This window comes from Molossus molossus, unplaced genomic scaffold (assembly GCF_014108415.1).
Source record: "Molossus molossus isolate mMolMol1 unplaced genomic scaffold, mMolMol1.p scaffold_m16_p_5, whole genome shotgun sequence".
NCBI lineage: Eukaryota > Metazoa > Chordata > Mammalia > Chiroptera > Molossidae > Molossus > Molossus molossus.
Window position 1 is genome coordinate 22,936,220 of NW_023425388.1, and position 23,437 is coordinate 22,959,656.

The 23,437-nt window shown below is 37.7% G+C and overlaps 1 protein-coding gene across 29 annotated transcripts in view; it reads left to right on the forward strand.

Annotated features, from left to right (window-relative positions):
* Positions 1-23,437, forward strand: part of MBNL1 (muscleblind like splicing regulator 1) — a 193,473-nt gene that overhangs the window by 39,880 nt on the left and 130,156 nt on the right. For 14 of the 29 annotated variants that reach the window (XM_036242619.1, XM_036242634.1, XM_036242642.1 and 11 more), the window contains exon 2: positions 12,080-13,092. The exons of 7 other annotated variants lie outside the window; for them this stretch is intronic. In XM_036242619.1, coding sequence (XP_036098512.1) covers positions 12,919-13,092 — 174 coding nt within the window. In that variant the 5' untranslated portion in view covers positions 12,080-12,918. Of the gene's footprint in view, positions 1-10,973; positions 11,909-12,079; positions 13,093-23,437 lie in introns of those variants that run through there. 8 more of the 29 variants (XM_036242621.1, XM_036242628.1, XM_036242630.1 and 5 more) reach the window with 8 other exon arrangements.

The following is a 23,437-nucleotide window of genomic DNA, read 5'->3' on the forward strand; positions in this document are numbered from 1 at the left end:
AGTGGTTTGAGGTACCATGAGTAGTATGATATGGTGAGTCGTATCTTAGAGTGATGTGGAGGGGCATGCATGGTGCCTGATTTAAAATAATATTTAAAAAGATGAGTGTAACAGAACTCTGGATAACATTTTGCAGGTATGTCATTTTTCTGTGTAGTTGATAGAAAACAATCAAAGTGCATGTTACCAAATCTCAAACCAGCCATCTTTTCAGGGCAGAAATTGGGTATTTAGGAAGTTACTGGGTAGAAATGCAATAAATAATTGCTGGTGGGAGTAATATTTTAGCTCTAGTGTATTATGATCACCATCATTTAATGAAATTAAGAATAACCTAGGGAGTTTGGTTAAAATGTAGGTTCTTGGTCTTTATCCTCAGTAGGTCTAGGGTAGGTCCCAGGAATACATATTTTTCAGTCACTCCCAGCAACTGATTCAGATAGTCTATACTTCTTTCTGGAGCATTAGTATCTCAGAACAAAAAGTGTTGCTGTTGATAAACTATTGACAGCTCTTTGTGTTTTTAGCCAGCTACCAATGCATTGTGATTTACTATGGAAAGCTGACCATTGATTTTTTTTTTTTATCTTTACCCGAGGACATTTTTTCATTTTTTGTTCAGATAGAGGGGAGAAAGAGAGAGAGAAACATCGATGTGAAAGGGACACATGAAGCGGCTGCCACCCGCATGACCCAGCCAGGGCCAGGGACAAACTGCAACCGAAGTCCGTGCCCTTAGCGGGAACCGAACCCGGGTCTCTCTGGACCGCAGGCCGATGCTCTAACCGCTGAGCCAAACTGGCCAGGGCTGGCCATTGCTTTTTAAGCTCATACCATACTGATGGAAACACATGTAACTTTAATCACTGTCTCCTTAGAAGCTGCAGTCAGCTCTTTGGATTCTGTCATGTGTTACAGCTTTCCCAGAATGCCCAGAACCTTATGGACAGTTAAAACAAGAAAGGTGTTTTGTTTTTTTCCTATTTGGCAAAGGAGGGGAACCTTAAGCCGCCGTGTTATTTTGTTCATTGTGTGTTCAGTATGTTTACTTTTTTGGTAAGTACAATATCCTAAGAATAAACTCTTTGATCTCATCTCCTGAGACGTGGGATTTTATTTATACTCTGACAACATGCTAAAATCACATTGACAAAAAGATAATAAAAGCATTGGAAATACCCACATTTTGCCAACCAAGCACCTTAAGTCTTTTGTGGGGGGAGGGGGGGAAGAAATCCAGTTTCAGCTACTACTTTATTCTGTGAACTGTTTTAATAATCACAAAAGAGCTGTTTGAGGAGGGCAGAGTGAGGGGAGAATATTTTATTTTCTAACAGGCATACGAGAGTATCTAGCTATCTTGATTATTTTCATTGGAAGTACATGCCCTTTCAGGAGAACACTCCACTCCAGGGTCAGAAATGACTGTGAGAGGAGCCCTAGCCCCAGGGGAAGTGACCGCAGGGGAAAGTGTGTTTGGGCCCACTGGTTTTATTGTGCCTTAGCTAGTTTGATAAAGCCTTGCATTATTTATGGCGGTTGTCAGAAACCATTTCCTTTAGTCAATTAGTATCTAAAAAAGGAGGGAGTGGAGCAGGGTGCTTTCTGACAGTAGTAGAAATAATGTGTAAAAAAAGCATTCCCTTAATCATAAGATATTGTGCTGTCAGAGATTTTCCAAATATAGCATGCCCCGAAGACTGTTAACTGCACATTTTGTTTTTATTAATAAGAATAGTAAGTTATATATTGTTTGTTTTGTTACTCTGTCACCCCAAACATTTATTCAAACTTTCAACCCCTGTTCTTTGGCAGATAATTAAAAAATATAAATATTGTAATTGTTTTAGCAACGAAGTGATTTATTTAGAAAGAACAGGAGTTGAAAAACTGATTTTACAAATGTTTCCATTGATTAGCTGCAATATCAGGACTAACAACTGAAAATATTTTGCAAAATGCAATGGCAAGGCTTTAGTTCCATTTTTTCGGAAAAAAGACATATATCTTTTGCCCATTCCTACAATAGAAATTTACAGTCTGGATTTAGGGCTACTGTGGTTTTAAGCTCTAACATAGATTTAACAAATATCAAAAAGCACGTTATTCATTGTTGGTAGAACTACATTTGGTAAACCTTTTTTTGGTAAGAAGTTTGTTGTTCTAGTTCAAAGTTAATATATATGCATATATTATATGTTCTAAGTATTTCTATTATTCAAACCACTCAAATGTAAGCATAGTTTGGTACACACAATTGTAACATTGCTTAAATTAATAAAATTGACTTAACTTAAGTGACCACTATTAAAGAAATGGACATTTGGTGGAGTAATATGTAGTTGTTAAAAAGTATTTTTGTTGATCTATTTCTAGGACTAAGAAAGGTCATTAACATGTACCTTGGAAAGCAAGCCTCAGAATAATATGCTTAGTATGTTTCCATCATTTCTGTAAAATGATAAACTCTGTGCAGATAAGTATGTAAGTGAATAAAGAAAGGACTAAACACATCATATTAATAATACTCATTACTGTTGGGATGAGAGGGGTCTGATTTGGCAGTAGAGGAAGGAGAAATTCAGTTGGATTTCCAGTAAAAACCCTTCTGTACAGTTTAGATTTATTGCAGTGAAAACACATTCATTTAGCAATGACTAAAACTAAACAAACAGACAAAAACCAAGAAAGGAAGGAAAAAGATGTGGCATCAATAAATTATTTGCTAGAGATTTCTGTCCATCATTTGACCTTGTATTTTACCGTCTTCCATTATTATTTAGTAGTATCTCCATGTAAGAAATAGCTTATAATTTATACCTTTACTCAATTTATATATATATATATATAGCAGCAAAACCCTAGTTAAGAGTGCCATTTGTTAATTGTTTTACTTTGAAATAATTCAGATTAAGGTGGTCACTGGAGGTGTGAAAGTCTAGGTATGGAGGGAGAAAATAGGCTCAACATTTATTTATTTATTTATTTATTTATTTATTTATTTAAATAGGCTCAACATTTATTTATTTATGTATTTATGCATGTATGCATATATGTATGTGTGTGCCCCTAGCGGGAACAAAACCTGCCACTCTGGTCCGCAGGCCAACGCTTCAACCGCTGAGCCAAACCAGCCACGGCTAGGCTCAACATTTAAATAGACAATGTGGGGTTGAAATTTTGATTTGCTTATGAGCCTTTACATTTCTAATGTGAGATCCTTTATTTTCACACTCTTAGTCACACCCATGGTTGTTTTTTATTTTGCATGTCTTGGCATTGTTTGTTTGCTTGTCCTATATGTTTGCAAAGTTACTGTGAATGAATGACTCAGAGATTCTAGTTTTGCATTGTTGTTCATTGCATTTTCAATGAGATTTCAGTTCTTAGGTCTGTTTGATAGTCAAGGAAACAGAGTTATGGCACCAAGTATGGTAAACAATTTATGTATAGACGTAAGTTTAGTTATCATGGAGACAAGTGATCTTTTTATCCAGTTAATCTTATGTTTTCAGACTTGTAGAGCCTCTCAGTGTGCTTTTCTTTTTTATAAGTTAAGCCTTATAAGAAATATTGAGGTAGGCAAAACCAAAATATGCCTTATTGTTACTACCCTTTTAAAGAACTGTGGAGCTGCCTTTTGAAATCTTATGCTTCTGCAAAATACAATCTGAAGCTTAGAGTTATTATATAGCTGTTGCAATAATATTAGCATAATTTGTTGTTTTTCAGCATCTCACACCTAGTTAAATCTGCAGAACTTTCCCAAAATGATACGTAAGCTACTTTGAAGTGAAAATAACAGTTGTCAACGCATGTCTTTGTAACATATCTTTCTCCTTTAAACCAGGGGAAAACCAGTCTCTATTTACTGTTAGTCTGGGAAAACAATTTTTATTTTATGTGAGGATATGTGAATTTGTGACCTTTTGTTTAAATTTTTTTTAAAGTTAAAGGTAAACTGACATTCTGACATTTTGTTATTAGAATAAATTCAGTTCACATTGATATGTTATTAAGAGTATGTTTGAGAATTGCTAAAAAGGTAATGTTTAAGAACAAATATATCAATCAATAAAAATATCCATCAGATTGTAATGTTAAACTGTGTAACACCTTTGTGGCTTGAGTATTTGTAAACTTTGCAATAAGAGCTACATATGTGAAACTATAGGGACTTTTACTGATTAAATGGAAAGGAGAAAATGTTTATGCATCATGTTGTGTTATGGGAAGTCTACTCATTCATTTAATTAGGATACATTCAAGTAATACCATACTGTATTCACAAATGGTTTCATTTATTATATTCTGAAGAATAATTATTTTAGGTCTCTTTATTTAACTATAACCAGACTTTTACATACATTTCTCATAATGACTAAATAATTAAGCAACGTATTTTGAGCGTTCTTTAGTAGAAATAAGCCAGTGAAAATTCCTAGATTGAAGTTACTATATTAGGTTTTTAATCAGACATCTGGAAATTCAAGATTTATCTATTAAGGCCAAGCTTTTGAGCTTATATACAGTTGATATTATTGAGGGCTATTGCTACACTAAACTTTTAGAAAGTATGGCAACTAAAATTATAGAGATATGCTTTATATTTTGGCCTGAATTTTAAAATTTCTTCATATGCTGACTGTATAATTTGTCTCAGTTGATCATGCTCAAATGGAAACCAAGCTGAGGTTAATTTTGGAGCTCTTGACGACCATTGGTGGTGAGAATGATTCCTGCTGGGAAGGAAAGCGGATGGGGGGCAGAGAGGCGCACACGCGGCCAGTTTCAGCAAGGTCCCGGGAACAGTTCCGCAGTTCTCTGACTCATCAGCCTCACGCTTGTTGTTGAGCTGTGCACTGTGGTTATTGGGGAAGCACAGATGAATTTGCTTCCATTTCTCAAGTAGTAAAGATCAAATTTATAACTGTTTTAGGCAGTGATACCACCGATCGCAGTAGAGAAGGTAGGAGATCTTGTTCAGAAGATAGAAAGGTTGAAAAATAAGACAAAGGTTTTGGCCCTTCGTTACTGTGCCAAATAAAATATAACTAATTTAAGTGGACGCTAGAATCCAAGTCCATAATTATGACATTGCTTTGGGAATAACAATATCACAATATATTGCATTTCATTTAACGTTCACAGTTTTGTCGTGCACATAATATTATGCCAAATACTAACAAGTGCTGCGAAGAAAAATAAAGCCAGGGAAGGGGCTAGCAAGTCTGGGCTGGTATTGAGAGGAACAGGAGGTTGCATAGATATATTTTAAGTTAAATTTACTGGGGTAACATTGGTCAAAAACATACAGTTTTTTAATATATCCTCTGTATACTGCATTGTGTCCCCACTACCAAAGTCTAGTCTACTTTTGTCACCATTTGACCCTCCCCCCTCCTTCGTCATCCCCTTAATCCCTTTCTCCTTTGGTAATGACCATACCATTGTCTGTGTCTGTGGGTTTGTTTTATTTGTTTGTTGCTTTTTGTTCTGTATCTCACATATGAGTAAATTATTATTCTTGTCCTTTTCTATCTGACTTATTTCATGTAGCGTGATACTCTCAAGATTCATCCATATTGTTGCAAAAGGAAACATTTCATTTTTTATGGCAAAGTAGTATTCCTTTGTGTGTGTGTGTGTGTGTGTGTGTGTGAAGAATAGCTCTATGAATTTTTTGAGGAGCCTCTGTACTGTTTTCTATAGCGGCTCCACCAATTTATATTCCCACCAGCAGTGTACAAGGGTTCCCTTTTCTCCACATCCCCTCTGTTATTACTTGTCTTATTGATAATAGCCATTCTAACAAGTGTGAGGAGATGTCTCATTGTGGTTTTGATTTTTGTTTCCCTTGAGCATCTTTTCATATATCTGTTGGCCATCTGTATGCCTTCTTGAGAGAAGTAGACACTTCTCTGTTCAGGTCCTCTGATTGAATACTTTTGAAAGTGAGCTGACAAAGCTTCTAAGATACCTTTGCAGTGGGGACCAGATTAAAGCTTATTTAGGTACAGAGCTAGTGATCTAGTATACAAAGTGCAGTGAACTGTTGTGATAAATGTATCTTCTAATGTTCTTAAAGCCTTTTAAATTTAAAAGTTTTGCCTGATAGAGGAATCAATTCAGTGTTAACTTTTTAATCATTGTCTGAATAGAGGCTTCATGTTTTATTTTGTGTTAAATATACATACTTAAGGGACAAAAATAATTTTCTAATGTGAGTGCAGTTTGGTTAGTTGCTTTTGTAATTCTGATCTTTGGGGATAGTGCGGAACCTAACCATTGCTCCCCCCTTTTCCCCCCAATAAGAGACCACTTAATGCTTAGGGAATCAAACCTATTAGAATTTGAAAGGAATGCTTTGACAGACCTTCGATTACTTATCTGAGCTGGTAAACACCACCTTTCTTTTCTGGGCAGCAGGTTGTCACCCATAACACCTTGCAGTGTGTTGACCAGCAGGCCACATTGACAGTTGCTCTGCCCTTCCAGACGATGTGTGGTTGAAAGTTATCTTATTTTCTTAGCAGTGTTTCTAAAACCAGTCATTTGCATATCTCCATGATTTTTGCCAATATTTTACTTAGTCTTATTTTTAAAATTCTTTTTATTTAACATTAGTCTCTTTCCTAAACTATATTACCTGTGTAATCACAGGCGTGATGGGTCGTTTTAGCATTATGATGCATCTGTTAAAATGAAGTTGTTTCTGTATCACTTAAAATTGCCATGGTGCTACCAGTAGTGTGCTTACCCCTGGCTGAGAAACACTGACCTCAGCTCTTTGTTACATGGAGTTGAATACTGCTGAAGACTGCATTGACTCATCCGGACTACAGTTTTCCCCATGTAATAAATAGCAGCTTTGTTACTTTATTTAGTAACACAGTGAGCAGAGAAATGGCTATACAGCCTTCAGAAATGCTTAGTTGGTTGTATACTGAAATCTGTTAATATTTGGGACAGACCCTGGGCAAAATTGTTCCAAGAACTAACTTAGTAAATTACTAATTTTCCAAAATAAACATACTGATTTATTATCTATCTATTTACTTACTGTATTAAATAAATTACTGAAGCAATGCATTACTAATTATGGACTTGTTGGCGCTGGTGAAGGGGGTGAGAAGTTATAGTTTGGGGCAAGGGGCTCCTTCCTGTTCTCTCCAAATGTATACGGTGAAGTTGGACATCTCTTTCAGTTGATTAAAATTGTCTTAGTAAATAAGAAAGCTCCCTCAAATAATCACTCAGTTAACTTCCTCAATATGTAACCTATTTCAGAAATTGAAAGCTATGAAAAAAAAGTCCCTAAAATTCCTAGCTAACCACTCTGGGATGTAATGGGACCAATCTGCCTATATTTTGGTTCAGAAGAACTGAAATGATTCATATATATATGTGACTAAGAAATTTAACCTTGCTTCAAGAAGACATTCTTTCTCCAAAATAGAATCTTAGTCTCATACCTTGTAAGTGTCCATTTATTCTCTATTGAAGTATGTATATAACCCTTAAGTAGATATTTATATGAAGATGTCCACTGTCAGTTTAATGCTAATATATATCAATTACTATGAGTAATTATCAGTAATTTTCCACAATTTTTAAAAACTTAATCCTTGAACCTTTTTGACTTCCTTTCCTCTATTTTTACATTTCCTGTTTTCCCTCTTTATGTTCCCCTTCATATCTAAAAGTGAAAAATATATGTGATTTCTGATATCACTCAAGGAGAAATTGGTTTTTGGTCCTTGTGGCAGAATATACTTGTTTGTAGAACAGGTCGCATAGTGTGAGGAGCTCTGTAGTTGAGTGTTTGGTATTCGATCTATAGACGGCTTGTTGTTAGGCAGGTTTTAAACAGTTTGATTGTCATTGCAAAACTATTAAATTCCCTAATCATTTTTCTGGTTGTTATTAAGGGAAGTTTATTTTAATACGTTGAAATATAGGTCAGAAATTTACCTTAGAAACAATTTGTCTACTAATAAATATCTTTTCAGTAGCAATATTTCCTTTAATAACTGTTTATAAACAATACATATTTCCAGGGCAGATGTGTTTGCAAGAATTCTCACAGTCTGGACATTACCCACATGTGTTTCAATATTGTTCTGTAGAACAAAAATCCATCACTAGTGGAAATAATGTTTTGGGAATGCAGAATTAATCCAGATCCTTAAAATCTTAATTTACCAAAATATACTCAGTTATGAAGATTTTCAGTTTCCCCTGAAATTCTTATTTAAGCAAATAGAAAGATAATCTGATATTGTTAATTTAGTCAAATCAGTATGGACCCCGAAGATCATGCTGATGTTTATTATAATCAGATTGAATAATATTTATCAAACATTTAAAAAATCTATTATGGTCTGGCTGGTGTGGCTCAATGGTTGAGCATCAACCCATGCACCAAGAGGTCATGGGTTCGATTCCAAGTCCGGGCACATGCCCAGGTTGTGGGCCTGATCCCCCCGGGGGGGGGGAGGGGAGGCCTGCAGGAAGCGGCCAATGGATGTCTCTCTCATTGATGTTTCTATCTCTCCCTCTCCCTTCCTTTCTCTCTAATATCAATAAACAGAAAATCTATTATGTTCTAGGTGCTTGGTAAAACATTGTGATAAACCCTGTTGTCAGGGATTTTATAATCTGGGTAGCAAAAAAAGCAAGAGATACAAAGTACTGAGACTATTCTGAGATGAAATAATGTTTTCCATAGCTGGGCCAGCCGTATGGGGAAGGTGGTGTTTGAATAGCAGTTTAAACAAGGAGAAGGGATTTGCCGAATTGAAGGGATGAGGAAGTATGTGTCAAATCAAGCAAAAGGTTAGCAGGTAACCAGTCCCAGGAGCCCCAGCAGCTGGCCTGTGCCGAGAATACTCCCAGCTCCTTACGCTCCTCCCTACGAGGGCGGGTGCAGCCCTGGGAGAAACCAGGATAGAATGTGTCAGTTCAAGACCAGGGGAAAGGTTCCAGAAAGGGGAAGTTATCAGATAGATGAGATTAAGAAGTAGAAGTTGGTAGTTACAGATTAGTCACGGGGATATACAGTACAGCATAGGGAATATAGTCAATAATACTGTAATGCCAGGTGGTACAGGTAGGCACTTGCAATATCAGGGGGACCACTTTGTAAAGTATATGATTGTCTAACCATTATGCTATATACATGAAACTAACACACAATAATACTGAATGTAAACTGTTAACTGAAAAATAAAATTTTACAAAATGAAAGAGGGAGTTGTAAATGGTATTAGAGGTCAAGTAAAGTCTTTGGTTTTAGCTTTTACAGGATCATTGAGGGCTGTGGCTGAGGGTCACGTAAGAGGTGTGAAGGTCACACTGATACAGATTCCCAAGTGAGCGGGAGAGGAAGCAGCAGGAATAGAGCATGTAGGAATACAGAAGTACATTTGTCTGCGAGTGGCAGAATAAGAGCCTTCGGGAGAGGAGCACACAGAGCCAGCAGGGTCCCCTTGCCCTGCCGGGCCACTGTCTCCATTCTGGAGTTTCTTCCTCCCTTTGAGGGCTAAGAAAGAACTGAGGGAAAGTTCATATATAGTGGGAGTAAAAGGGAGAGAAGTCTTGAGAAGGAGGGAGTCAAGGTAGAAGCTTAACTGTGGGCAGGGGAAGGGAGCACTCCTGGGGGACTGAGAAGACTGGAAAGTTGAGCAGTGGGTGGCAAGAGGGCGAGAGAGTGCATGCCCGAGAGCCACTATTTGATCATGAAATATTTGTGACCTGTAAGATCATCCACTGAATAGCGAGAGGCGCATGGAGGAGGACAAACTGGGGAGTGACGATGTTTTGGAAAAGCTGCTGTGTGGAGTGTGAGAGGGAGCTGTGTGAAGTCCTGGACAGTGGGTGGGCCTGAGACCTGGGTGGGAGGGTCACGCATAGACTCAGTGATGGATGTGTGTGCTCAAGTGTGTGATTGTATTCGCGCGTCGTGTTCATTTATATGTTTATATGGGTGTGTTCATAGGTGTGTTGGTGCATTTTTGTGCCCTAGAGATAATTCCAGTCCAGATACAGTGATCGATCATTTGATTTACCCACATTCATGGACATCCATCTATTTTTAATCACTATGCTAGGGTTTCTGAGATGAGTAAGATTATTTCTGCCGTTGGGACACGTAGTCTAGTGGATCCGACCTATAAGGAACTCAGACACTGTGTCGGGTACAGTGTTGTAGTTCAGAGGAGGCAGTGTTAATACATGGATGCAGATGGAGAAGTGGCATCTTGGAAGCTTCTTGGCGGAAGTGACCTCTTAGCTGGCTTTACAGGAAGGGAATGGTTGCAGGTGAGGCATTTCTAGACTAGAGGGAAGGACAGAAATGATTGTTGACTCAGGTGTGGTGCATGCTCAAGGCATGAAGTAGCTGAGAGATTCTGACTCAGGCAGAGATTCAGGAAGGTGGATGACTCTTAGCGTTTATGACTGACTTGGCTTTGTTGTGATGTAAGTCGGGATTAGGACCAAAAAACTTCTGAAAACAAAACTATTTCTTGAGCATTGGTATGACTTGTTTCTTTTTAATCTTTTCTTAAGAGTTGTAGTCAAGTATCTGGTAGGATTTTTAAAAATTAATGTTAAAAATGACAGTATTCATCCTAAAATAAAATTTAAAAAAATTTGCTAGGTATTCGTGCCAATATAAATGTATGTCCATATTCTATATTCTGATTAAATTACAATTTTGTATTATAGTCCATATTCTGATGTCCAAATTATAAATGTACCATATGCCAAAGATACCGTATCTTTGGCCCTTGAAGAAGTATAATCAAACACTATTTATTATACTGTATCATTGCCTCTTTGGAGTATGAAACTTTCAGAGTTATTAAAACCTTGTTTATTTTGTTGGTAACATTCATAAGGGGAAATGCATACTTTTGTTTCTGTAACTACTAAGCATTTTCTGAAAGTTTTTCCATTTGCCTGAGAGAGAAAGTAAGTTGCTGAAAGCAAAAATGCCTTGCTATAAGGAGCAGTCTTGCATGGCTAAGGTAATAGATCATTAGGCAATAGGGGATCCCCCACCCCCAACCTCCAGCTTCACCAGCACCCCTGAAGTGCATCGTGCTGCCCAAATCAAATTGCTCACTTAATATTTAATGTTTCTGCAATGGAATCACTTTCTCCCTCGAGGTTGACTTCAGATTTGCCAGACACACTGACAACACTGCACTCCTTATTTTCCCCACATGACCTCAGCTTCTGCTTAAAAAATGTACGAATAAAGGATGCTTTTGTTCATATCTCGCCTGCCTGTGATATATTGACAAAGTGTCTGCCGGCTGAATGGAATAGTTTTACAGTATGAGGCTGCTTTCAGTGGAGGGGCAGGACTTGGGCTTCAGAAGGAAGTGAATTGGATAGGTCAGGAGAACGTACCATTTGTAAACACCCCTTTCCTTTTTTATTCACGTGTCAGGACAGCAGGAGCAGGCTGTTCAGTGCCAGTCCCTGCACAGAGCCGGAGGGAAAGCAGCTTGGAAGTCAGCTGCGATTTTTTAAACCTTGCTTTTCTCCCCGGCCCCGGTCATGATCTTCAAGTGCTCGGACTTGTCTTAGAAGCTGTTTTGAAACTAACATGGTTTAGTCCACTAACTGCATGTTGGGTAAATTCAAAACCCACATGCTCGTCCTCTTGCAGTGGAATAAGTCACATCTGATGGACATTTTCTGTGCTTATAGCATAGTAATGAACGTCTGACAGGCGCGACCTTTCATAAGACAACCCACACTATTGGCTTTCTGCCCAGAATATTGCTGCAACACTATCTGTGATTGGTTATCTCTCTATCATGCATTGCTTCACAAGGGGAAACGGCCCCTTTTTTTAATAAATCTACGATGGCTGGCTGCAATATGCCTCACTGTAAGTATTGTGAGTGTGTGCGTGTGTGTGTGCGTGCACGTGAAAGAGAGAGTGCGAGAGCAGGCTGACATGAATATGACTTAGCCTGGTAGCACATGGCAAGGTTGTGAGACTGTAGGACATCTGTGAAGTGCTACTTAGTAAATCTTAACCTATCTCTTTTTTCTACAGGTTGGTACTAAGAAGTGCCTTTCCTGACGTCTCTGCTGCTTGGAACCGCTTCTAGAGCAGTCTCTGCTTTTGCCTTGCTTGCTGCCAGCTAGACTGTGACGACAGCACATCCGCCCTCCACCTCTAGCCCAGACACCCCCATTTCTACTTATAATCAAGAGAAAAGCTCTAAGTATCTGGCATTGCCCTAGGCTGCTTTAGTTTTAAAAGAAAAGTTTGCTGAAAAAACTAAGATATCTTCTGCCAGGAAATCAAGGAGGAAAAAAAAAAAATCATTTTCTCGATTTTGCTCTAAACTGCTGCATCTGTCTATGCCAAACTAATCAATACCGATTGCACCACCAAACTCCATTGCAAATTCAGCTGTGAGGAGATTCCCTTTCAGACAACTTTGCTGAAAGCAGCTTGGAAAATCGGTGTCCAGGGGTCTGCCACGTTTTCATGCTTGCATTTTGGGCTCAAAATTGGCACTGGGACGGGGTTCCTGAGAGCACAAGGCTGATTCGAGGCCCTACTTTTAAACATTCATCTACTTAAGATCCTAGTATTTCTCTAAAAACCAAAACCTCTTTGAATTAACAGTTTCATGCTGTGAATTTCTAGTGGGAGATCTTTTCCTTGATATCGACAACACAATTTCCCATGTACTTTTAAAGCAGGGAGTGGGGGAAAAGTATTTTGGAGGGGACATTTTCATCATCATTTTACAGTTTTGTCAGTTCAGCATTTTATTTTATTTTTTGGTAGTTGCTGTTTTTTTTTGTTGTTTTTTTTTTTTTTTCGGGGGGGTTGGGTTTGTTGGTTTCACTGAAAATTTTAACTACCTGTAAAATCTAAACATGGCTGTTAGTGTCGCACCAATTCGGGACACAAAATGGCTAACACTGGAAGTATGTAGAGAGTTCCAAAGGGGGACTTGCTCACGGCCAGACACGGAATGTAAATTTGCACATCCTTCGAAAAGCTGCCAAGTTGAAAATGGACGAGTAATCGCCTGCTTTGATTCATTGAAAGTGAGTAAATATTATATTATTTTAAGGATACGCAATAATTGAATGAAGGGGGTATGGACACAGAGTTCACTGAGTTTGGAATTATGGATTGCTTTGTTAATAGTTCAGTTCCACAGTGTGTTCTTATAGATGATGCTGGGGTTGGGGGACTTGAATGAGAACCAATAGAACCAAGACTGGTCAGACTTGTTTGTTATGAATAACTTGATCAGTCCTTTAATGCTACAATTTTTTTTTCCTAGAGCAAAAAGAGTCAGCTTGTTTTTTAGCGTAGTAATAAGTCAGTGTGTGTAATAACAGAGTCAGTGTCTACCTATAGAAATAGTAAATGTACATACGTTGAGTGTAGCATAGATTCTGTACAGGGCCATGGCAGGAGCTGAATGAAGATGATTTGATTTTGCTTGTTTCTAGACGCTGCGCTGCTGTAAAAGAATAGCAGATGTTAAGTCAGCTAAACTTGGGGAGACGTTTTATATTCATATTTTGACATTATGGATTGCCTTTCGATTGTAATAGCAAATTATTTTAAGGCCAGAAGCAATGCATTTTGTTGAAAATATAATTAGAAGTAAGGTTCTGAACTGCTGCCACAGCACCCTATCTGAGCCATAAACTTTGTTGAATGTGAGTTTTATAAATAAGTAGAAACTCTAAAGTACTATTATTAACTGGATATTTTTTAGCTTCTGAAATTTGAGTGTGAAGGCACATAGCAGTTTATTTTCTGTTAGATCCCGATTGTTATTATTTTACTTGTAACAGTCTCACCTGGAAATATTAGAAGTTAGCTTTTGTAGGCACCAGAATATTAAAAGATTCACTTTAGTATATCTAGACATTCAAAAATGTCATGGTATTGCAGGTATCAGGTTTGAAAGTGGTTCTTTTAAAAGACAACCTGCATGTCTTTATTTTGACATGCAAGGTCAAGTCTAGAAATGTGGAGATTCCTGGGTACTTTGTCTGTTTGGTTTAATTGAATTGCCTTTGAATACTAATGTGCCAATATAATTCCCTCTTTGAACCTTTGAGAAGGGAATCTGTCATTTCTATATGTATAAACAAGTAAAAGTCTCGTAGTTTTATCCTTTGTTTTGCCAAAAAAAAAAATAGTGCTATAATAATAATGCTTTGTCTAATAAGGGTGAATTATTAGAAATAGGGGTGAATTAACTGAAATAGTTAACTCATAAGTCAAGACACAATTCACCCCTTAACTTTAGAGTTAACTCTTTCAGTTAATTGCATTTGGTCCAGATTGGGGTGCTCACTTTGCTTAAGTTTTCTCCAAAGACTCAAGGATATCATCTTCATAGTAGAATTAAAAAAGAAGAGGTATTAACAGCAAAGATAATTTACAATGTTAGATCATTCTTAATGTCATAGCCCTAAAGATCATGAAGCAAAAGTTATCAATTGTCACTGGGCCCCTTTTAAGCCATTTTCTCTAAAGGCATCATTGAAGGGCACAGTGGCCATACCTCTGTGAATATGTATTCCTAAATTCATGCCGACTGAGTTTAGCTGTAATTAGAAACTGAGATCCATAAAATGAGGGGCAAAGGGCTAATTGCACTTGTCGGTAAACAGCTGTGTCCATAAGTAGCCCGATTTTGACCCAATTACTAGTAAATCCAATTTTTAATCCTACGGACAGTCGATGGTGCACTGGTAGCTGCAAAATGAAGGACATTTAACTTGGCTGTGACATTGAGTGGTTTCACAGAAGACTTGCCTCCACAGCATTGGGAAACATTGTGAAACATTAAAATTCAGTTGCTATTTTACCATCTCAAAATATTTTTTTTAGTCGCTGCTCACTTGCAGAACAGTCCCCCTTTGAGTCGAGCAGCAGAATTGCTTAAAGACGTGCTGTGTGGTTAACAAGAGTCAACTGCCACATCAAGGACTTTTTTTTTTTAAAAAAAAACAACAAATAATTTGGAGATTTTAAGTTTACTTATGAAATGAACTTATTATAGCAGCTGATCAAGGCAAACTTTGTCCTTATTTTTTGTCTTTCTAAGAGAAACCGAAATTTATAGTCTAAAACTTGAAAAAATGTCTTGATTTCATAAGAGAAAGAAAAACACAAATGCATTTGTATTGAAGCTTCATTCCCAGATCAATAGCCCCTTAAATGTGAGGGAAATAATTAAAAAAATTTTGAATATGAATTATTCATGCTTCAGAAATGATTTTTTAAAAAATATTTATATTTTTGTAACACAATATGATTCTTAATACAGTATTTGAAATCCTACCTTTTATATATTAATCTTCCTGTGTTCAATTTTGTGGCTAAAAGAGATCAAAAACATATTTTAAAACAGTTAAAGTAACTCTGTGACTCATGCTTGAAGTTCTGAAATTTGGGAGCATTATGAGATTTCCATGCCAGTAACTGCTAGATCATTTGTATTGTCTCAGAGAGTAAACGGAAGGAATTTAGAAAACTTGTAATATCCTGACTTCTTTAATAAAATGTGTTCTGTGTATTGCTGCAGTCCACAGTCCAGCCTTCTCTGAGTTCTTGAGGCATGAGATGGAGGTAGCCTGTGTAATCTACTATTTTTAGCAAGTTAGGAAAGCAAACCAAATACTCTCTGAGAGGACCCTGTGAAATGGCTGTACCCTTCAGCTGTGCTGCTTAGACTTTGGCCGGGCTCCCAGGTGACTTACGTTTATAGCAGACTTTTACTTAGAAGAGGAGAATTTGTTTCATTAAAAACAGAAGTCAGACAGTTCAGAAAAGTCGTTATGTAAAAGAAATCAATTGGCATATTACTAAAGGCAATAGGAAGAAAATTAGCTGAGAGTATTTCAGTTACATATTGATGATTTTAAAGTTTAAATAATGAATTTAGATTAAGTTTACTACGTGAAAACAGAATCCTGGATCACAATAAATGTGTTGCTAAGTAAAAATGAGGCTACATGATAATGAGGAATATATATGAAGTATATTAGAAGTGGAATGATAACATTAAGAAAGAGCTAAGGCTGTAATAATGTGCACTGGTTTATAAACTAAACAATATTTTAAGCACTTAATTTTTCTCACTTAATTTCTTTTAAACTTTCAGTTTTAATGTACAACACTCTAAAAGTATATTGAAATTCAGAATTAAACTGCTTCCAAACTATAGATTTGAGTGTTGCTACATCAGAAACCCTGAATATTTGAAACATTATTTTATGCTAGAGAGGGTTTTTTTTTCTTTCTTATGGCTTCTGAAATAGATAACAGAAAACAATTTAAAGCAAAATATCAACACTGCAAGCTGCCATTAGAACATTATATGTCAGATGATTATTTAGTTAATAGTTAATGGCAAGTTACCTACTTTTTCAGTAACAATCTCTCAACGGGTATTTACGTAGTTATGTAAAGGTGCCTATAGAACATATTTTAATGTGATGCCAAGTTATTTGTATTATACAAAAGCTCTCACCACATGATTAGCAGAAATAGACTATTGCTTATTGATTCTTCTTTTTTTTCAGATGCTGGGGGGTGGGGAGATAAAACCTTTATGTTTATTTTCTGTTTTCCAAAAATTTAGCAAACTCTTTTGTATTTGAAAACTATAGTCACTTGTTCTCTGATCACATGAGGCAATTTTAAGATAATTAAGCATTTATTTCACTGCTAGACACATTTATGCATATAGAGAGCACAGCTGATCGAAGTGATCAAGAACCTCAGAGATCAGATCCCACTGCAGAGTGTCATAAAATCCAGGGCACTGAGTGTGCATGTTTAAAGTGTAATTGAAGACCTCGAAGAGTATATGAAGTACAGAAATCAGCTGTTAGAAGACACAAACAAGTGAACATCCAGGTAAATGAATAACTAGAAAATCAAAGTCAGTGAGGCAGTTCAGGTCAATGCTCACCTAGGACTAGGCTGGCATAAAGACATTATGGAGTGATCCTGTAGGTCTTTAGAGTTAAAGACCCTCCATTGTCAGCACAGTGTATCTTCACCCATTGTTCTCTCTTTCTAAATCCGCAGCATAGACTTTCTGTCCTGTCTTTTCAGCTGGCTTAACTGATAATCCTGACAAAGTGATATCTGCAAGTTTCATCCACTTTTCAGTTACAGCTTGGACTGGGCAGGCTTCTCATTGGAGTGACATTTACCAGTAGTTTTGTTGCTGTTCTTGTTTGGATATTGTTTGCTGATGGCATCTCCTATGAGATATTAAAACTTGGACATATTCTTCTATATAGGTAGATGTTCAGTATGTCTTTCAGTGACAGGTTGACACAGGACTTCCTTCTTTTCCCGTAATGACTTCAGAGGGGAGCTAACTGCAAGACATCGCTTACGTAGTAGTGTGTATCATGTCCGGGTTCCAGTCATATTCTCTAAGCAGAAAGTTCATGACTTTGTAAAGAATACCCTGTGAATGCAGTGTGATGTCATCAACTTGGACATGGACTTTTCTTTAATTACATGTTCAATGGCTATAGCTGCTTTGGTAATAAAACTTTATTCATTTACCTATTTATATTCTTATAATTAGAATTTTTTAGAAACATTTTTTCAAATGAGTATAGATTTTTAATCTTTTGGACAGATTTTAAGCCAGGTTTTGAATCTTGCTACCTAAGGCACTAATTCTAAAACTAGTTCATTTGTTTCCTTCCATACAATTTTGGTATTCTATTTTTATGTTTCCTCGTGTAAACCTTGCTTCAGTTTGTATGTGTGACAGAGTAAAAACTACAATGTAAGCCTAAAGCAATGTGCACTTACAGTGGAGTTCAAACTTTAATTGTAAAGCCGACTTACGCAAATCTCTGATTCCACAAACAGCCTCAAAACAATAAAAGACTGTTACTGGCTTAAAAGAGTCCATGCAGCATGGGGTCAGTCTTCTAGTCAGGAAGTGTGTGACACACGCCCAGTTCACATGAGAGGTGAGAAATGGAATGTCCCTCAGACCCAGAGCAGACACCTTGGGACCTAGTTTGGGAAGCTTATCCTGTTCTGTTCCTTGCCAAGGCTAAGTAGAGGATTTCAGTTATCAGCATCACTAATCCGTTACCTTTCATGCTGGGCAGTGGCTCTGCCTTCCCACAGACAGACAAAGCTGCTTATTTTCTTACAAAGAGATCCTACGGAGGAAATTTTGTGTTTTGTGTTTTTTTTTTTTTTTAAACTTTGGCAGGAACACAGTCTATGCTTTTAGATAGGGGAGCGATGTTCTGTTAGCATGCCAAAAATTATGACAGCCAATGGAAGTGGATAGCTAAACTGATGGATTTTGATTTAGCACCAACAATAGTTATCAATTAAATGTAGAAACTTCAGTCAGAGCAACTGAAAACTAGGCAAACTTAGTTGTTTGACGTAATAATAGATTATTAGACTAGTGATTTCTCGGTGGATTGCACTGTAAACGAGAGTATTTCTAGTGAGTGCTTCTTATTCTAATATTTAGTTATAATGAACAGAGTTTTGAAATTTAGTACTATATTTTTTATACAAGTAAAAGCAAATGTATATCACCTACAGTATTATTCATATTCTCTGGAACATATGTAAAAGATTTTCACTTTGAGATAGTTTTATATGTTAGAGACAAAACTTTCTATATTATAAGGACTTGCGTTTTAAAAAATTCTGATAGTCTGTAACCCCCTTATACATTATAATTTGGTTGAAAGGCTGTCTCCTGGGTACCTTTTGGCCTTGATCATCTCTGATCTATAGTCTTCTTGTGTTTTATCTCTAAGTTCTTTCCAGTTTCCTCATTGTTCAGCTTCCTAACTGTTGGTTCTGACCCCCTCTTTATATTTTTCTCTGGAGTCACACAAAAATGATTTAGGCATGTTGTCTTTAAAGAATTCCATTCCACGTTGAGTAACAGAGACATCTCCTCCCAGCATGTGGCATAAACAGTTTAAGGTTTATATTTCAGACAGTCATCCAGGCCTGTGTGATGACTGCACAGTCATTAGAACATAGGTTTCTTTTTCTTCACCCTTAGTTCTTGGGGAGCATATGCTTTCAACCTTAGGATTATTTCAGAATTGCAAGACGACCACTTCAGTCCATTCTGGGAGGCAGGAAGAAGAGACCACAGCCCAGCTCATTTCAGCTCCTTGTGCTAACGGTCCTCTAAGCGTCACTCAGTGATTATTCCTGGTCTCTCATTGGCTGATTCTGGCAGCAAGGAAAGCTGGGAACTGTGGTCTTTACATTGTTGCTTGGATTAAAATCAAGGCTTTGGCCCTGCCAGTGTCGCTCAGTGGGCTGAGCATCGTCTCATGGACTCGGAGGTCCCCATGGTTCGATTCCTGGTCAGGGCACATGCCCAGGTTGTGGGCTCAATACCCAGTAGGGAGTGTGCAGGAGGCAGCCGATCCATGTTTCTATCGCTCTCTCTAAAAAAAATCAAGAGAAACATATTAAAAAATAAATTAAAATCAGACCTTTGGTAGATAAGGTTGAAGGGAAGAAGTGATTTTCAGGAGGGCAGTCACTGGGATGGGAGAGTTGGAGAGACCCCCCCACCCTCCCGAAAACCTCCAGAATCAAGTAACTTCCCCTGGGTATAGGGGGTTGTAGAGGGGAGATTGCTGTTGAAGAGAAACATTTATCTTCTTATCTTGGCAAACTTGCCCTCAGTTTTGGTTAACCAGAGTTGTCTTTTTCTTTTCTTTCAAATTAAGATACATTTGTTAACAAAACCTGGCATATCACAAATGGATTGGTTTTTACTTACACAGAAAAATAAAATTGCTTAATTTTTATTTTTTATTGTGAATGCATAGTTCTGTACACAGTTACATATTTATAACTGGACTGTAGCAGGAATGCATGTCGTAAAAAGAGGTCTCAAGTGATTTTATTTGACAGAAAGAATCTATAGTTATCCTGATGCCTATTTCTGCTTCTTCTACATATGTATTTTTTTTTTTTCCTCTGAAATAAAATAAAATGAGGTAATGTTTATTGAAGTTGCTGTATGCTGGTCAGTGTGTTCAGTGTTCTTAATTTTTTTTTATCCTCACCCGAGGACATTTTTTGATATTTTGTTCAGATAGAGTGGGAGGGGGAGAGAGAGGGAGAAACATCCACGTGAAAGGGACACATGAGTGGTTGCCACCCACATGACCGAACCAGGGCCAGGGACAAACTGCAACCGAGGTACGTGCCCTTAGCAGGAACCGAACCCGAGTCTCTCTGGACCGCAGGCCGACGTTCTAACCACTGAGAAAACCGGCCAGGGCTGTTCTTAATTTTTTTTAATAGTATTTAAGCCTCAGCAAAACTCTCTGAGAAAGCTGCCGTTTCACAGATGACCACACTGAAGCACAGAGAACTCCAGGCCTGTGAGCCTGACATCACAGCCTCTACTTTTAACTGCTTTCCTATAAAATACTGCTTCTCAATTTACACGTCTGCATCCTAAGGATTCAACAAACAAAACATCTGAACAGTAGTGCCTAAGACTAAAATTTAACGCTTAAGGCAGATTTATGGCATCGGCACTAAAACAGTAAACACTCAAAGTAATTATATGTGAGCTCAACAAATGAATCAGTGAGTGTACACAGGACAGCAACAGAAACGCTGCCCCCAAATTGGAAAGATTACATATCTGTTCTGAGTATATGGCCGTACAGAGAAAAGGTCGTAAATTAATCATCTTCAATAAGTAGTCACTGTGTAAACTATAGAGCTGCCTCCCAATGTATGAAAAAAAGGGCATAGTCCACAGTTTTAATGGTTTAGGAAGCTTTTTCCCACAGAAGCAATGTGGTTAAGTCATCAGGCCAACCCTGGGAAGCCAAAGTAATGCATAGGATGCTTGAGTTATGGTCCTGTACAAATAGTGCCCCAGAACCCTGGTGATGGATTAAGCCCAGGAGGCTCCACAGAAGCATTATGAGTACCATCTTATCATAAATCTCAAGTACTACCAGCATCATAGACCCCAACTGCTTTTGTCCAAATGTTCCTATGGAAAAGATGTTTTTCAAGTGTCAGTGCGGGGCTCCAAGAATTCACCTTGGCCTAGTGCAGAGGAAATGGCCTTTCCCGAACTCCTGGGACACTTTCCAACAGTCATTGCAAGAGTTCTTTATGGCTCCAAGTTTGGGTTGTTCCTTATCCCTGGTGCTGTTCCCTTTGCGCAGGACAGAGGCTCAGAATCAGCGGGGATTGAAGTCAGGTAGGGGTGAGGGGCTGCAGTCCAGAGCTTTCCCACGGTGGAAAGACTTCTCTGTCAGGATGTCTTCTAAGTAACCTTTCTTTTTATTTCCCAAAAAAGCCACTTCCTTTTCGAATGTACCGCTTGTTGATCCCGAGTCTGGTCCACCGTGACACTTAGCATTGATGACCAGCTTCTCTCTTTTCTCTTTCCTTTCTGAAATGTCTGCAAGTCTAGCCGTGGTTTTGATACTGTTGCTTTCTAGTTAGTAGTAGCAATGGGTAAATAGGTGACTAGTGAAAATATCTAACTAAAAAAAAAATTTTGTGGCCATTTTATCATAAACTAGAGTCAAGGGATCAGCAATAAAGAACCAACTGTGAGAAGAAGGACATTGAGGAGGTGGTGGGGGTGGGGATTTCGCAGTTCAAGGAGTATCACTTAAACAGTTCCTGTGTCAGACTTTGAGAAGGCAGATATTCAAATGCAGTCCTTGGGACCTACTTGCTCATAGGGAGACCAGTGCATTGGGTGGTGGAAGTGGAGTTTGGAGGGGAAACTTCTCAGCAACAATCAGAGAGTCGGTGGGAGAGAAACTTAAAGGGGAGAGAAATGTTTCTGGTGGTTTATCTTTCCTTTTTCCTCTCCCTCCCCTCTCACAACTACTAATTCTGAGACCACAAGCGGGAAGAGAAGAAGGAGAGGGGATCCTCAATATGAGGGTTCTCACAGCCACAGGCCGCCAGACTGGGGCAGAGATCTCTGGATCGCCATTGGTCAGTGGGAACCACCTCTGTTTGCTCCCTAGGTCACAGCTTTAGGCTTAGCAGCTTTCTTTTTCAGCGATCTTGATGTATTGCACAATATTTATGTGGAATTGTAGTCCTGGTCATGTTAGGTTGAGACTAGTGACTGAGACTCGACACCCTTGAGAACTTAGGACTTCATTTGATGCCAAGCATCTTAAGTGAGGCTATCGCTCTACACGAAATTCAGACGTTGTGCGTAGGGTTCTGGATTTAAAATCAGTTATACTTCAGTCCAGGCTGTTCACAAACAAGGCAGGAAGCATCTGTGTAAATTACACAAAGCAAAGCATGGAAAATTGAAGTTAGAAAAGCTGGGAAGCTTTCTATCATTTTCAATTTTCTGCACAAGCATGGACATAATCAGTGTTTAGGATCTGCTTGTGATGGATAAATTACATCTGTAATTCATTCTTTCCATGTTACTGCTTTCAGACGATAATTTGCTTTCAGATATCTTTGTTCATCTAATATTCTAAAATCGTTCTTAGACTGAAAATAAGTCTAGTAAACATCTCCTAATCCCGGGAAGCTTTTATAATTAAACAGTGTTGGTTTACCGAAGGGGCCAAATTAAAAAATAAAAGATTTAAAAGAAACACAGAGCCAAATGGATTATGCCCGAAATAGGATTCCTCTTTGGTAGATGACGTTGCTCCTCATAAAACAATTTCCCTTGAAGGGAGGCCACCGAGAAATGAACCATGAAGGAAGAAAGAACTAGAGAATTCATTATTTATATAAAGAATCCTAAAGAATCCTGTTAAGAAAGATCAGTATTCTGAATGACCCAACTTTCCTCACATTATCTCATATCTATCTGTTCATGGCTAAGTGGAAACTAATGAAATCTAAATCTAGCCACAAGAAGAGATTATCATCATGATTTTATTTATTGAACTTTTTTTCACTTTTATGAACTTTTACTCTCAGACATTGCCTCCCATGAATCACAGTGGAGTAATAAATTGAAAACAAATGTCCACATAAGAAAACCCAGTGTATAAAAAAAAAACCCAAAAAACACAAAAACCTTCAAACTCAGATGAACTTAAGAGCCATTATCCATATTGAAGGAGAGTGGTTTCCATGGCAGGGTTTTGCATAGTGGAATCAATTTAAGTTGCTCTCTCAAAGTCTTCAGACTATGATGAACATACAGTAGCTTAACATGTAACTTACGAATAACGGGTTAAGTATGTATAGTGAAAAATGCAGAATTATTTGATTTTTTTTTTTTAAAGAATCTTTATTAGGCTCTTTTGTATTTTACATTAAGGATGAATAATACCAAGGAGAGATTTTCACCAGAAACACGTATTTTTATACTGAAGATTTAGGAATTTAAAGAAATTGCAGATCAAA